General features: G+C 37.7%; 1 protein-coding gene across 1 annotated transcript in view; it reads right to left on the bottom strand.

Annotated features, from left to right (window-relative positions):
* Positions 1–389: 389 nt before the first annotated feature.
* Positions 390–15,806, bottom strand: part of PPP1R21 (protein phosphatase 1 regulatory subunit 21) — a 31,406-nt gene continuing 15,989 nt past the window's right edge. The window contains exons 13-22 of the mRNA XM_065632584.1: positions 15,016–15,108; positions 11,655–11,782; positions 11,117–11,269; positions 10,274–10,366; positions 8,833–9,066; positions 7,996–8,031; positions 6,681–6,797; positions 5,675–5,773; positions 3,381–3,509; positions 390–1,556 (exon numbers count right to left, since the gene is read on the bottom strand). Of these exons, the coding sequence (XP_065488656.1) occupies positions 1,527–1,556; positions 3,381–3,509; positions 5,675–5,773; positions 6,681–6,797; positions 7,996–8,031; positions 8,833–9,066; positions 10,274–10,366; positions 11,117–11,269; positions 11,655–11,782; positions 15,016–15,108 (1,112 nt within the window). The 3' untranslated portion in view covers positions 390–1,526. The remainder of the gene's footprint in view (positions 1,557–3,380; positions 3,510–5,674; positions 5,774–6,680; positions 6,798–7,995; positions 8,032–8,832; positions 9,067–10,273; positions 10,367–11,116; positions 11,270–11,654; positions 11,783–15,015; positions 15,109–15,806) is intronic.

Below are 15,806 nucleotides of genomic sequence, written 5' to 3'. Positions count from 1 at the left end.
TGGGCCTTTCAAAAATGGCATAAGCAAAACCTTTTTCTGAATGCAGACACCTATGAGAAGCGGCATCACTAAAAAGTTCAGCAATTTGATCCAGAGAATTAAAACAAGATAAAATAGTATCTTCACTGCAAGATGAAATTCCTCAGAAAAGGCATCTTTGCACACAGCAGCATTAGGTACAGAAACACAGCCTGGCTCAAACAAAGAGAAGCACTAAGAGTAACTAGACAGGTTTTAATTATTTAAGCTCACCTCACCAGGAACAGCCGTTAAAATCTCACCCCAATACCACCTTGTACAACCTGGGTATAACCAGAATCAAGAAAGAAGTCAAACTTGGTTTGTGTAGTTGATTTTATTATTACATACTAATAATACATATCAACACAGCTGTTATCAGAGTAAACCCTTATGGGACAAATAAGTGCCACAATGCAAAATATGGGACAGAAGATCAGTGTAACGTATGGAGCAGCACAGCATCCAATTAAAAAAAAAAAATCTCAAAATCAATGCTATGAAAACTTGTGGTATTAGACTTCACTTAAAAAAACCCCAAAATCTTGAAAGTTTGCAAATTTCCCAAAACACAGGAAAAGCCACGTGCATCCCCCCTCACAGTGAATCCATCAAGACTTAATTCCATGAAGACGTTTTGCAAATTCAGTGTTTAAATCTTCTACGTATTTCATATTCTTCTTTGTTGTAAGAGGGCACAGTAAGCTGATCTATTCTACACACATCAATTGCTTCACTCTTTTGGGGCAAATTACGATCACAATTTCCTCTAGCTTTAAACAGCTATTTCAACCAATATTTATACATATGTGTAAACAAAATGCCTAAGGGCTTAAAGCGATTTCATAGAAGTATCCCAACTCAGTTCTTTGTGCTCTTTACTTCAAAATCCAGAGTGCCAAATACAAGCAGCAAAATTTTCCACTGTTGCAGTCTAAAATAAAATAGTGATCCCATTTACTTATGTGAATTTATAGAAATCATTTAAAGCCACAATTCCAATTAATTCAAAATGGCTGAGAACAGGAATAAGACATTTACAGCACAGCTTGCATGGCCAAAGAAGTCTCAGAATTAATTTTTAGGTTGTTATTAACAAGTAAAGGAATGTACACATGTTGACAATTTAACATACAACTCAAAACCAGACAACTACTGCACCGATCCAAATTTGTTAATGAATAACCATATTTTAAAATATACAAAATCTGAAGTTATTCCATGAAATTAAACCCTAGTTTTAAAAAGTGCACAGTAAAAACTGAAGATTAATTACTATATAAATTATCCACAGAGTGTGTATTTCCTGGTTTAGAGTCAACATGAAGTTCTGTCGTATCCGTTATGAGTTCTAAATATCTTAAAGCCATTTACAGCACCAAATCAATTTTTACTTGACCCAATATGACCTCTGCTTCCTGTCACAAACAGGAATTGGACAATGAAGGTTCACTGACTGCATCCAGTGCAGCAGCAGCAGCTTTTAAAGACAGTTGCTCAGCTGTAAGCTATCGATTTTTGTTCTTTTTAGAATTCCCCTGCAACAAGAAAGAAGCAAACAGAACATATGATTTAGATTAAAAAAATCTATACAGACAACATACAAAACCTGACATCTGATAATTTATGCCTATACCAATCAAAGAAGAACAGTCAAACTGAAAATAAGCAGTCCACAGGCTTTTAATAATGGAAGCTTGTAACTACTTGCTCTGAACATCCCTCTACCTTTACAGGCATAACAGAGGAAAGTACCAGATATTTCAAACAAGCACAACAGTAGCTTACTTCATTTGAAATCTGTGGTAAAGACATTGGAGTTCTGTCTCAAGACAATCATATTAACACCACTAATATTGTAAGGGCAGTGAAGGCAAGTCAAATAATAATTCTCCCTTAAGTGATATTTCAAATATAAACCTTATAGGATAATTGCCTCAAATTCAAATCAATCTCCCACCCTATCATTGTGCTCTAAAACAAGTTTAACTTGTCTACACAGAATACTCCTAGTTTAGAAAATAATTTGTTCTACAGCTAACCAACTCACATTTGACTTGCAACAATTCCACAAAGCAAATGTGCAGCTTAAAATAAACATTTGTGCAATAGTTACTTGCTGGCACTTCTCTGTCCTCCTGTTTCCTTAAGATAACATTTGTTTTTAATCTAACCAACAACTCTGTCCAAGTGATAATGGCTTCAACTGCATTGTTTGATTGCAAGCAAATCGCTGCCTACATTTGGTACCATTTGAAAATCTGTGTCTACTGTTGTGAGATCCTGAACTACCTCCTTACAGCCAGAGTACCACTTCAAGTCTTAAAAGCATGACAAGTGAAAAATTCCAGAAAACATTTTATAAGAACAGAAGTGTTATGGTCAGTATGCAGCCAAGAGCTCCCCTCTAAAAACATGAGAGGTTATAGACCAAAAGGTAGTTTTAAAGATTGCAAGACCAAGTGAAAACCCTCAGGCATCTACAGAAAAACAGTTACATACATGAGGGGAAGAGTCTACTCTAAAAAAATTAAACAAACAAAAACAATCACTGTCATGGGGCCTTTAGTCAAAACATGGATTTTTTTTTTTAATCCTTCAGTGACATCTGCCTCCATGCATTCCACAATTACAGAGAATAATGCTAGCTTATTACTTCCACAGCCAAACTAGTAAAGGGCAGAGGCCTTCACAAGATCTGCTTCTCCCTAGTATTGTCAGAATAACATATACCATGGTTTAAGCACTGACTACTTGAAACAGCAGACTTCTGTATCTTTTTTTATCATTAAGAGAAGTTAAAAACTTGTTTCTGGTAAATGGACAGATGCCTTGCTTGGAGGGAAAAAAAAAAAAAGGTGAATTTTAAGTTAATGGAAGAGGGCAAGTGGCAAATTTTTCATTCCTACATATGAGAGACAGAAAGGCTAGAATATGGAAATAAAACAGAGAAAAATAATAGCTGCCAAGAACAGAGTATGCTGCAACCAAGAGGAGAGTGCAGAAAGGACACAAGTTAATCACTAACACCCAGTATCACTAGATGAATTTGCAAATACTTCTATTTTCACCAAGTAAATTAAAAAAAAAAAAAAAAAGGTGCCAATCATCCAGAGGGTACACTTTGGAAGCCCACTCTGAAGCAGTGACAAAGTGTTTCTTCTTTCCTGCATATGTGTTTTGCAAGAATTTTTTCTTCACTGAAACGTGCAGGACTAGGTTTGGAGTTTTTTATCCAAGAAAGAAAACGAACTATAGCCTGTGAATTGGTTTGCTAAAGGGTAGCGCTGCAGGAATGCCAAATGCAACCCACGGTCCTCCAAACTGCAGCCAGTGCCTAAAGTCAACACCTGGCAACTTACCTTACTAGTCATCTTTAATGTATCAATTTCTTCCCTTTGTTTAGTTAGTGTTTCATTCATACTGCAGAGATGGTCACTCATCATACTTAACTGATCCTCATAACTTCTCTTTGTTGTCATCAATTCATCCTAAGGGGGGGAAAAAAATTAAAAAAAGAAGCCTTCACTCAATACTAGTGACAACTGGCAAAGTAGCCAATTTCTATCTCCGCTTTTGATGCTGAATGGCTACAATTAAGATAAAACATTGGAAAACAAAAAAAGACCCCTCACTAAAAAAGACTCAGTAGCTATTTTTCTTTTACCCAAAGTCTCAAAGTCTCATGCATGGTCTGTTCCCCTTATTTTTGCTCTGTTTCCTTTATAATTTTTTTCCCCTGCTTTTTATGACTTACATAAAAGACTAACAGCCAAGTTTTCTAACACTGCTTCCCGCCAAGAAACAAGTAAAGCCTGTAGCGTTAGAGCACGACCCGCACATGAACGTCCATGGCATACAAAGCTGAAGGAATCAGCAGTCCACGTGCAGCAGAGCTCTGATCTCTCTGGCATTAGACGGACACAATGGGACAGAGTGCATGACTAGAACACAGCAATGAAGGGATACAGACAGGATAGGAAGAGGAAAAGCCATGCTTTACATGAAGAAGACAATCAAGATCTCATAGGTAGGAATCAGAGGAGAACAACAAGGGTGATATGGGGGGGCATTTGCTACAAGCAGACAGTAAGTCTCACATCTCCAGACCCTGATCCTCATAAGGAATTTTAACTACCCTGACATCTCCTGGAATTGCAGTAAGGTGGGACACAAGCAATTTGGGCGTTCTCATGAGCGTGGTAGAGAACTTCTCGATAACAGTGATCACTAGACCTAAGAGAGGCTCTTTGCTGGACCTGTTACTCACAGGTAAGGAAAAGCTGATCAGGGATGTGAAAGCCAATGGCTGCAGCAACCATGAGTTAGGGGAATTTAAGATTCTGAGGGAAGCAAGCAAGATGAATAGCAGAATTACAGCAACCCAAGATTTAGGAAGAGTAGCTGTTGGCTTTTTCAAGGTCTGCTTGGCAAGACCCCAGGTTAAACTGCCCTGAAAGTTAAAGGGGCCCAGGAAAGCTGAATGATCGAGGACAGATCAAAGAACAGTCCAATGCGTCAGAAGCTGAGTAACTGTGGCAGAAAGCCAGCATGGCTGTACAGGAAACTTGGATTCAACAGCTTGATCCGTACTCTCTGCTCTGACCAAAGGAAGGGACCAGATTACCTTCAGAGGGCCCTTCCAACCTAAACAATTCTATGATTCAATATTACACAGATTACTGAACATACAAATGGTGCACCTGCTGTCTTGTCTTAGGAAGTTTAATATGTAGTTGGAGATGAATGTCTAATGCTGAGTTGGATATTCATAATGGAATTTGTTACAGGAACAAATCAAAAGAGCACTTCATGTTCATGAACAATTATTTTAAGTGTATATCATTCTATTCACTGCCCCTATGAAGCATTTTAGGTACTCACCATCTCAGGCAGGTGAGCAATAAAGATAGGAACTGACTATGAAGAAAACACAAAGGCACGAAGCACTGAATATTTAAATATACTTTATTTTACTATTGGGTCCTCTCTGAACTATGTAGAGGGGAAGGACAAAAGGACAGGACATCTGCTATAGGAGTTTACTATCTATTGTTAACAACAGCTTCTTAAAGATTATCCTAAAGTTATTTTTGCTTAATTTTAGACTATCCATCCCCCAAAAAACATGCTGCCATTTCTAAGACTTCTCCAGTCCCAGGTGCTAGAAAGGAATCAAGAATTTGGTGCATCATCTAGGAAACTGCACTTTCATCACTTTCCTACTTCTAAGTTAAATGGACTGTTGTGTAGTCAGCCTTGCCGGTATCACATTAACTCTGACAAGTAGATGCAAATGCTGGCTGTACACACAGTAATCCTCCCCTTGCAGAGGGAAACAAGCCACTGAAGTCAGTCATACCACCACACATGACATGAAAACAAACATTTTCATAAAAAGCCTTGACATCAAATGTGCAAAAACACAGACTTAGCTACTATAACCTTTTCATTGCAAGCACATCCCACTTCAACTTTATACCTGGGATTTGAAGTGTACTATTTAAGTCTCTTCTCTACAGACCATTACAGATTTTACATCACATAACTAACAACCTGCTACAGGCGTGACCACACTCAATGGTCTAATTTTTCTCCTCCAACTTCCCCTTACACACGGTTATGAAATGCAAAAATTATTTAACATTTTACTTGCCTGTAATCTACTGATGTTTTGACTAGCTAGTTTCAACTCTTCTGTGAGCAATTCCTTGGACTTCTCTGCTAAAGACAGTCTTTTGGCAAGTGCTCGACACTGTCAATCAAAAGACAGGAAAGTTAGTTCCAGAGTATTGTCTTGTGCCACTTTTAACTGGTTGCTTTCAATGTTTCCATCTTTCTGTAACCCTTGCATTTCAAGTCACTTAGAGCTTGTGCACATTTTTAAATGGAAAGGTAATGTAATAGTTGTTTCATTTTACAGAATTACATAGTGCTAATCTTCTGAATATCACATTTTCCACATAATTACTAGGAAATATTTCATAAGTAAAAAGCAACACAAACAACTCAATTCATACATTGCTCAAATATCAGAGAAAGATTGTTCCTCTGTACTACGTCATATACTGTTAAAATAAAATATTTAAAGGGATTTGCTCTGCCATCCTGGAGCTTTGGTATACTCCACATCAGTTAATTACACAAATTGAAATGGCCACTACTTTCAAGACAAATCATATGTAATTTTGATTGAAAACAAGAAGTCATAGATACAATGAATTGTTTTGTTAATTCTCAAAGTTAAGTATAACTTCTGCCTGAGATCCAGTTTCTTGGAGGAGAGCCATTTTCATCACTTAATGATACACTCAAATGTCTTTTAATGACGTCAGCATCACTTTAAAATGAATGCAAAATTAGCTTGGTAACTAAAGCCAGCTGCTTCAGCTTATACGAACAAACCTATACATGACACACGTTGCACTACTTAATACACCCAAGACAAGGCTACCAAAGGATTTATTTATTCATTCAAAAAAAATCTTTCCATAAAATCCAGTTCTATGCATACAAGACCACAGCTAAAAAACATATTCCGGGAGGGGATTTTTATGAAACATTGTGTTCTACATACCTAAACTCACTGTCATAATGCTTGCCTGTGGAAAGTTCAAAAAGGGATTTACTCTTTTCAGTATCGACACTGCCTGCATGCTCACCTCAGCATGAAAGTGTACTGATTTGCTGTCAGCGAGCTGCAAATGAGATGTAAGCTCTGCTATCCTTGCCATATAGTGGGTTTTTATCAGGTCTTCACGAGACTCAACATCTGGAGCCTGGCAAAGCAAAAATTTAAACAGATATTTATATTTAGCACACTGAATACTTGCATCACAACATTGTCCACTATACTGACTTCTCTTCTTCCCTCCTGAGGCCTGGCTGCTCTACCTGAAAGCATTAAATTCCCCAAAACTCAGACAAATTACAGCAGGTCACTCTGCAATTTGTCACTCTGATGGTGACTCTCAGTGTCAGACTTTAAAGGACAAAGAGCTGACTAAAGATGTAAGAAGTTAGCGTGATTTAACTTATCAAGTTTCTGATGAAAATGCAAATCCACTGTAGAAATAGGCTGCTTTCACTTACATAAAACCTTACTAATTTTCCCAACAAGGAAAAATTCCTTTGCATAACTAAATTTCAGAAACTCACAACAGTCAGAACTATTTCTTATTTTGTATATTCCAGAAGTTTGTTTAGATATTTGAAGTTAAAAACCAACACACACAAGTCCCCAGTTTACTGTACGTTACAGAGTAACCCACTAGAGGCAGCTTTCACATGACTTGTCATTGCCTTTAAGGTTAGCACTAAGCAGCAGCTTCTAAGAACTTCTATCAGTTATTATCTGGCTCCCAGTCCCTTTTTAATCACACCTTCAGAGGAAAAGGGGGAGTAGACTAAAATACACATCAGTTCCCTGCAGTGTCAGAAGAGGGAAAGCGCTGACTCTTGCCTTGCTAAGCTCTTCCTGGGTCAAGCGTTACACTATAGCAGTGCTAAACAAAGAGTTAACATTTAGTCTGGCAGCTGGTTTGAAGTTTTTCACTGTGACCTCTGGTTTGGGATAGCCTGTACTTAAGTGTTAAACACCAGGCACTACAGTCAGGGGCTTTTTTGCAGCTTGGGCCCTTCCTCAGGAGTTAAGAATTGAGGCTTGGAATGCAGTTAGGGTTACTGAAGGACAACCAGACCAATGCTTTCCTCAAACTACAGGGAACAAACCTGGACCAAAGCTCACACTGCTCCAAACTGCTTACATGAATATAAGATAACAGTTCACTAAACAGAAGAAGAAAGTTAAGAAACATATGCATTTCAGAAACTTGAAGTTATACTATACAGACTACATGGGTGACTCATGTCATTATATGACAGTATTCTTGCTAATTAGACCTTTGGAATGAGTTTAACAGAACCAGAATTGAAGTATTTACCAGATGTACTTTGATATTGTTTAAAACAGATTACCTTTTCATTATCAGTAGTTATAGCCAACATTCCAACCTAGAACAAGGAAGAAAATGTGCTTAAGTGAAAATCGCAAAAATAGATACTATAGCTGGAAGTCATTTTGGCTTCAGACTTTAATTAAAAAATTTTGCAACAGCTAAAACTAATACAAAATTTAAGTAATTCAACCTGTAACGTAAACAAGGGAAATAATACACATTAATGCCTTGAGCAGAATTAAAGCTCACACCAACTCTGCGAATATATCCTTTGCTTTATGATGTACACAAAAAGCAACACAATGCACCTAGCTCTCATGATTACGCAACTACTTGATTACAGGAAACTAATTCAGTGGTTCATTAGTGCATTGAAACATTACTTTTCACGTTCAAGAGCAAGGAAAGCCAGCCTGGATTTCTTGAGCACCTTCCGAGTTCCTTTCTTTCCTGTTTGACAGTTCAGCGTGAAGTACTGACAGAACTCTAGCAGAGGGGTGTATGCAAGTAACTCGTTTCATGGAAGACTATCTTCCTTGAGTCAAGAGGTTTTTTTCTGAGCTCAACAGGACCAGAGATTTAGGTTTATGGGAAATACTTATACAATATGTCGACCCGTGAGTTACATTAAGCATCATGACTAAAAAAAGCCCTTCTCCTCAAACTCCTAACAGATCAAATACAGGACCAAAAACTTAAGATTCCAGTTTACTTCAAAATGAGGATTTCAAAACAATCTCAAGTGTGAATGCATTTCACCACAGTCAAGCAGCTTTCATTATTAAGTGTTCCACTCAAACAGTACTACTACTGTAAAAAGCAGTTTTTTCTTTATCGAAGGAAAAAGCTCACTTACCAGGCTAGTACTTTTAATAAGTTCCCTTGGACTCTTTTCTGTGGTTTCCTTCTTTTGTTCAGCTACATTAGTCAAAACAGAACGCTCTTGGATAGTTTCAGTCAAATGTCCACTAAGAGAGTTCTTCAGTTTTTCGTTTTCTTTCTCTAGCTTTATTTTAGCTAGCTGGGCCTCCAACATCCAGTGTTCTTTTTCTTGTTCAAGTTTTGCAATTTTCTCCAAACTCTGCTGGACCTTTAGGAGGAGAAAGTTTACAGTCCAGGTTATTGAACGCAAGGGAGAAAAAAAAAAAGGTCACACACAGGGAATGTCTGAAGACAGTATTATTTTCAATCATTACGTAAGTGAGCTAATGAATAATGCAGCAGCTGAATGACTATTGATTTGAGCTGTACACTTAGCTGTAGTCATGTGTCAAAAATGATCATGTTGTTTAATTAGCCTGAAACACGCATCACAAAGTTACAGCTCATAGAACTGGCAACAACATACTAGCTGAAAATCAAAGCAGGGAAAAATGTTACAAAAACTTGGAAGCTGTGTGCTGGGCACTAGCACTGTCTTGTTCTGTGCTAGAACAACAATCTCTCCCCTCCCACCTGCCTGGCCCACCTCACTCAGACAGAAGAACCCACTTGTCCAGGTGAGAAATCAACTATGGAACACTACATCATATCACTCCATACACTTCTGTTGAAATTCATCTCATCCTTCCTAGTACACTTTGAATATTGGCTACACACACAGAAAAACCCACAACACTAAGTAATCATCTTCTGTAAAAGTTCAATGATGGTGACTCAAGCACAGTCTGAACATTCAAGCTAATAAAGAAGTTATAGTATTAATCAACTGGCCATTCTCATTCACTTAAGTAAATTGGCATACTGTATAGGCCTTTTGAATACCATTTAACCTCCCTCTGCCTCACCTTCCAGAAAAAAAAAAAAAAAAATATATGTACACTGCTAGAATGATAAGCTGTAATCTGTTAATAGATTTAACTCAGAAGAAAAATCATTGTTCTTAACCAGTGCTAATAAATCGTGCACAGTCCAAAAATGCACTCAAAACAGCACATAATAAGTGAATACTTCATATACCTTATTCTTGTCTCTATTTTGCATTTATTTGAATTATTAAAGATTGCCTGACTTCTCATATTTATAAATGAAGACAACAATGGCATAATCTTATCTCTTATAATTACACATACATTCTGCAGGTACAGGAAAACAAGTCTTGGATAGCCCAGACTGACAAGGACAAGTTTAACTTTCAAACTCTACAGATAAGACATCTACTGTCTAATTTTAAGTTTCATAATATGCATTTATACATACAAACAACCACACACATAAATGTGTGGAGACTATTTGATACCACTTTACCTTTATAAAATACATGATCATATACATTAATAAAATTTATACCAAAATACCTGTTGTGCAAGACCTTCTCTGCTTTCTGTGGAACTCAGAAGAACTCTACGATTAGCCAAAGCCTCTTCATAAGGCACTGAATCTGCACAAGGCTGCAGAAGGATAAAAGAAACCTCAAAACATGTTTCACAGTCGATGAGAATATGTATTCTACATTTATTTTCTTATTGCCCTCCTTACTTTACTAAATGGAAGAAAAACATCTATCTAGTGTTTACCAGTCAGTAAAAAAAATACCACCTGAAAATGCATACTTGATTAAAAAATGCTCAAAAGAATCCAGGTGTTACTTAATGATCAAATGCATCTTAAGGTCCACCTTACAGACATTGCATTAACTTATTTAATGATAACTGTTAACTACACCATCACTTAATTGTTGATTTCAATGGAGAGAACAGCGAGATCTGGCAATGTTCAATTCTTTGGTTCAGCACATTTTCTCCTCCTCCTCAGCTGCTTTTTTCCCCTGTAGCTCTCAACTGTCTTCCAGTGAATGCAAGTAAAAGAATATGATGTAATTCACTCCATATTCCTGGTGAATATTAGAGGAAATCTAAATAAGCAGCTACCCTCTTCTCCTTGGAGTCTTGGCACAGAAATAATTAGCGGAAATGGGTAATGGCAGAATTGGCACATGCCCTCAGTTGCGACAGCAACTACGCTCTTTAAGTTTTTCAATAGCATTATTGCTCTAAGGGTTCCATTTCCTCAGCCAAAGATTCTCATTCAGAGAAAAATCAATGCCAAATACTGAAAAACCTTAGTTTGTATTCTCTTTGGCATAACCAACTATCAACTGAATTGTGCTTTCTCTGTGCAAGCATGCTAGCTGAACAAACCTTCTTCAAAGACTTCATGTAAGCGACTGCCTTTTTCTTGTACTGCAGCATACACTCAGCTGAAAGAGGGCTGATGAACTCTGTTCCTCCTTTGGGGCCATAGCTCAGCGAAGTAGTGAAGTGATCCAAGTTGTTGCTAAAGAACGAGGCAATCTAGACACATCAAGAAGAATCACTTTTCAAATTAAATTGACCAGAAAAACTCATGAGAGCAATTACTCTTTCGAGAGAAAGACCAGTATTTAGTGAAACTGGACTTCACAACAAGAGATTCAAACAAGCTACAGGGTCTTCCACATAACTTAGACCTTACTAATCCAAAGCATCCTCTTCACAGTATCTATTTTATTGGCCATTCAGCTGTTTTTATCTTGTAGCCTGAAAATACCTCAGAACAAACCTGATACTATAGTTTATTAATAAGAAGCACACCTAGATTTTCCAAATCACTCAACTAAGGTTAAAAAACAAACAACCCCAACACCACAACCACTCTGCACAAGTGAGGGCATTACATTGAAACAAAAATATCCATTACCTTGCCCACTGCATTAGTTAAAGCTACAACAGAGGATAAAATACAGTCATTTGTAGTTAAGAGTTTCTGTGTGGCAGTTGGAGCATCTTGTTCTAAAGTAGCTTTCTGACTGTAGTGCTTGGAAATGTCTAGAAAAAGAACACACATTTACATCAAAATACGTTTTTTGTCTGTTTAAGCAACCATTTTCAAATTCAGCTTATGACTTTGGGCTTCAAACACTTTTCTCCTCTTTAAGCGAGTTGTATAAAAGTTTATTCTGGATGCTCTTAGTTCTTTGGTATACTACCTTAGACAACTGTGATCACAAGGAACATATTATACGTGTTACATAAGGCAGAATAAAGGTGTATATTTAAGTGTACTCTGTATCCCAAAAAACATAGCTATTTAGCAGATCCAAGCTCACACTGAACTAGCATTTCATTTCACAAGTATACTTTCCATTTCCACACCTTTACATCAGGACACAAAACATACAATTTTTACTTATGTTCAATATCTGAATCTTAAGATTACATGACTTGGAAGGGAAGAGTATTTTAATTCTGTCAGAGCAAAACTGAGAGACTACCAGAAATTTAGAATGCTACTCCCTATATTCTAAAATCCTTTCAGGCAAAATCAACAGAACAGTCTTCAGAGAAAAAAAACCCACAGAATTTTCTGAAAGTCATTCACAAAAACATCTTAGGTTAAATACGCTAATTGATTTCAACAGCACCAAAATTTAAAAAAACTCAAGTATTTATCATGTAAGAACAAACATTCCCAACTTTGCCTAATTAAAAATAAGTAATTATTTGACAAGTGAACACTTTGCCCCTATTTTACAATAAAGTACTATCGCTACAGAACGGAAAAAAAAAAAAAAAAAAAAAAAATCACAGGCCATGGCCACCAGAAATTACAATTTGAAGCAAGCTTAAGCAGTCAGAAATTAGCTTGGGTTGGGAAGGGAGAAGTGACAAATGAAGCATTCTGGAGTAGGGGAGTGTGATGTGTTAAGCACAACCTTTCTGTTGCTAGCAAATTAATTCTACTTACAATTTTCTTCAGTACTTCACTTCTATTTTCTTTATTTCTTTTTATGAAGTATAAGTTATGTTGGTTTTAGATTATAGTAACTATATTAAGAGGCAGAAGGTATTTATTAATAAACTTCTCTAGGTTACAAAATCACAGAATCACAGAGTGTTAGGGATTGGAAGGGACCTCGAAAGATCATCTAGTCCAATCCCCCTGCCAGGGCAGGAACACCTAGGTGAGGTTACACAGGAAGGCGTCCAGGCGGGTTTTGAATGTCTCCAGAGAAGGAGACTCCACAACCTCCCTGGGCAGCCTGTTCCAGGGCTCTGGCACCCTCACTGAGAAGAAGTTTCTTCTCATATTTAAGTGGAACCTCTTGTGTTCCAGCTTGAACCCACTGCCCCTTGTCCTATCATTGGTTGTCACCAAGAAGAGCCTGGCTCCATCCTTGTGACACCCACCCTTTACATATTTATAAACATGAATGAGGTCACCCCTCAGTCTCCTCTTCTCCAAGCTCAAGAGCCCCAGCTCCCTCAGCCTTTCCTCATAAGGGAGATGCTCCACTCCCTTCATCATCTTTGTGGCCCTGCGCTGGACTCTCTCCAGCAGTTCCCTGTCCTTCTTGAACTGAGGGGCCCAGAACTGGACACAATATTCCAGATGAGGTCTCACCAGGGCAGAGTAGAGGGGAAGGAGAACCTCTCTCGACCTACTAACCACCCCCCTTCTAATACACCCCAGGATGCCATTGGCCTTCTTGGCCACAAGGGCCCAGTGCTGGCTCATGGTCATCCTGCTGTCCACCAGGACCCCCAGGTCCCTTTCTCCTACACTGCTCTCTAATAGGTCATTCCCCAACCTATACTGGAACCTGGGGTTGTTCCTGCCCAGATGCAAGACTCTACATTTTCCCTTGTTATATTTCATTAAATTTTTCCCCGCCCAACTCTCCAGCCTGTCCAGATCTCGCTGGATGGCAGCACAGCCCTCTGGCGTGTCAGCCACTCCTCCCAGCTTGGTGTCATCAGCAAACTTGCTGATAGTACACTCAATTCCCTCATCCAAGTCATTGATGAATATATTGAATAGTATTGGTCCCAGAACTGACCCTTGAGGCACTCCACTAGATACAGGCCTCCAACCAGACTCCGCCCCATTGACCACGACTCTCTGGCTTCTTTCCTTCAGCCAGTTTGCAGTCCACCTCACTACCCGATCACCCAGTCCACACTTCCTCAGTTTTGCCGTGAGGATGCTGTGGGAGACGGTGTCAAATGCTTTGCTGAAGTCAAGGTAGACCACATCCACTGCTCTGCCATCGTCAATCCACCTTGTTACGTCTTCATAAAAGGCTATGAGGTTGGTCAAACACGACTTCCCCTTGGTGAAGCCATTTTGACTGTCCCTGATGACCCTTTTATCCTTGATATGTCTTAAGATGGCATCAAGGATAAGGCGTTCCATAAACTCTTGGTTTAGTGTCTTAACTTTGTAGTACAATCTCTATTAGAGATAGTACAATAGTACAATCTTTTAAAAAACAGGGACACTGCAAAATGGGGCAGTGCTACTGACATTATTACTAAAAGACTAGAGGAAATAAAAACATTTTGTTTAAAATTACAAAAGCCTAACTTTTCAACAGCTGACTATTATTAAAAAAAAAATCACATATATGGATTATTTTCTTCCTGGGAACAGCTACACGGACATGTTACAGAAATTCTAGGATATACAGAGATTATCAGTGGTTTAAAAATCTGAGTTTTAACCAAACATCACTTCATTGAAAACATAACATGCTCATGCCTTTCTGATAAAAGGAAGATAAGTCATTTTCAAGGAGGATGGTAAATTTCAAAAGGAAATCAGACTTCTTTATAAGCTTTTGTTATATATTCATGTTAAAAATAGTAATAAACCTAGAAACTGTAAGAAAAAAAATCCACTTTTAAGGCAAGTACTATGTCAACAGTACAAAAGCAGAGGAAAATATGTATATTTAATGGCATTCCATTCAGTATGCTAGTTCCACTAAAGCACTGAAGTTCAGTAACTAATGTGATACTGCTCAGGAAGATCTAGAGTGCACAATTAAATATTCCAGTGACTTAGAACAAAGCCAACAGAATGGAGCAGTGAAAAACACGCATGCATGTCCAAAACAAGTAGAAGGTTTAGTTTCTTATATCTTAGTTTGTAAAGGCAAAACAAACCAGATTTATCACAATATTACACATTTAACATTGTTACTGAGAGAGAGTGTACTTGTGTTATGTTAAATAGGAAAAAACAGAGCTTAAACATACCACTCCTCCTATATTCTCACCTTTTAAAATGTCATGAAACCCATGAAGACTTGTGGCAATGTTTGTAAACACCATGTTGTAATTTGTCCTAAGAAGTCCTGCTGGTTTTGTACCTTAAAGTACCATACAGAAGAAAAAAAAAAAGAGGAAAAAAATACTCAGCCTCAAATGAAAAAAAAGTTAGCTTTGAAAAATCATCCAATTTCCACCTACTAGAACTACTTGCATGGAGTACGATCTTTAGAACTAAAGAATCATAACAGATTTGTTTACTTAAATTTCCCCTTCTTTTAATATTAGATATATATATATATACTAAGTTTTGCCAGAGTAGGCAGGTAAGAGCCTTCAAGTTCCCTAAATTTCATTCAGATTTTACAAATATCAGCTCTTTCAGTCTCAAAAAGCAATTACACACAGAGAAAGATCTACATGCCCACTGTTGTTGGAAGGACCATCTGGGCCCTTCTAAAGAGTGAAGACTGAAATAACCTGTAGCTATACAATAACTATTTCTGCTTATTATTTACAGTATGCATTTGGATATAGTTTTCCCACACACATACACACAAAGGTTTTACCTAATTTTATTTAGTCATTACCATGAGAGCTGTCATTTAATAGAACAAGGGGAGTTGGAAGCGGTAATTAGTAATAAAATATAGTTTATTAGCAATTTGATGATTAAGAGATGACAAAAGATGTATTGTCAGTTTTACTATAAAAACCTACAGTCATTTCTTCTCCTCTACAGTTAACTATGACTATCTAAAATGTGGTACCCCATGACTGCTTGGTGATTTCCAGGGCT

Source organism: Caloenas nicobarica, chromosome 3 (assembly GCF_036013445.1).
Source record: "Caloenas nicobarica isolate bCalNic1 chromosome 3, bCalNic1.hap1, whole genome shotgun sequence".
In the NCBI taxonomy this organism is placed as follows: Eukaryota; Metazoa; Chordata; class Aves; order Columbiformes; family Columbidae; genus Caloenas; species Caloenas nicobarica.
The sequence above is the reverse complement of the archived record's forward strand: the minus strand, read 5'-3'. Positions and strand labels throughout refer to the sequence as shown.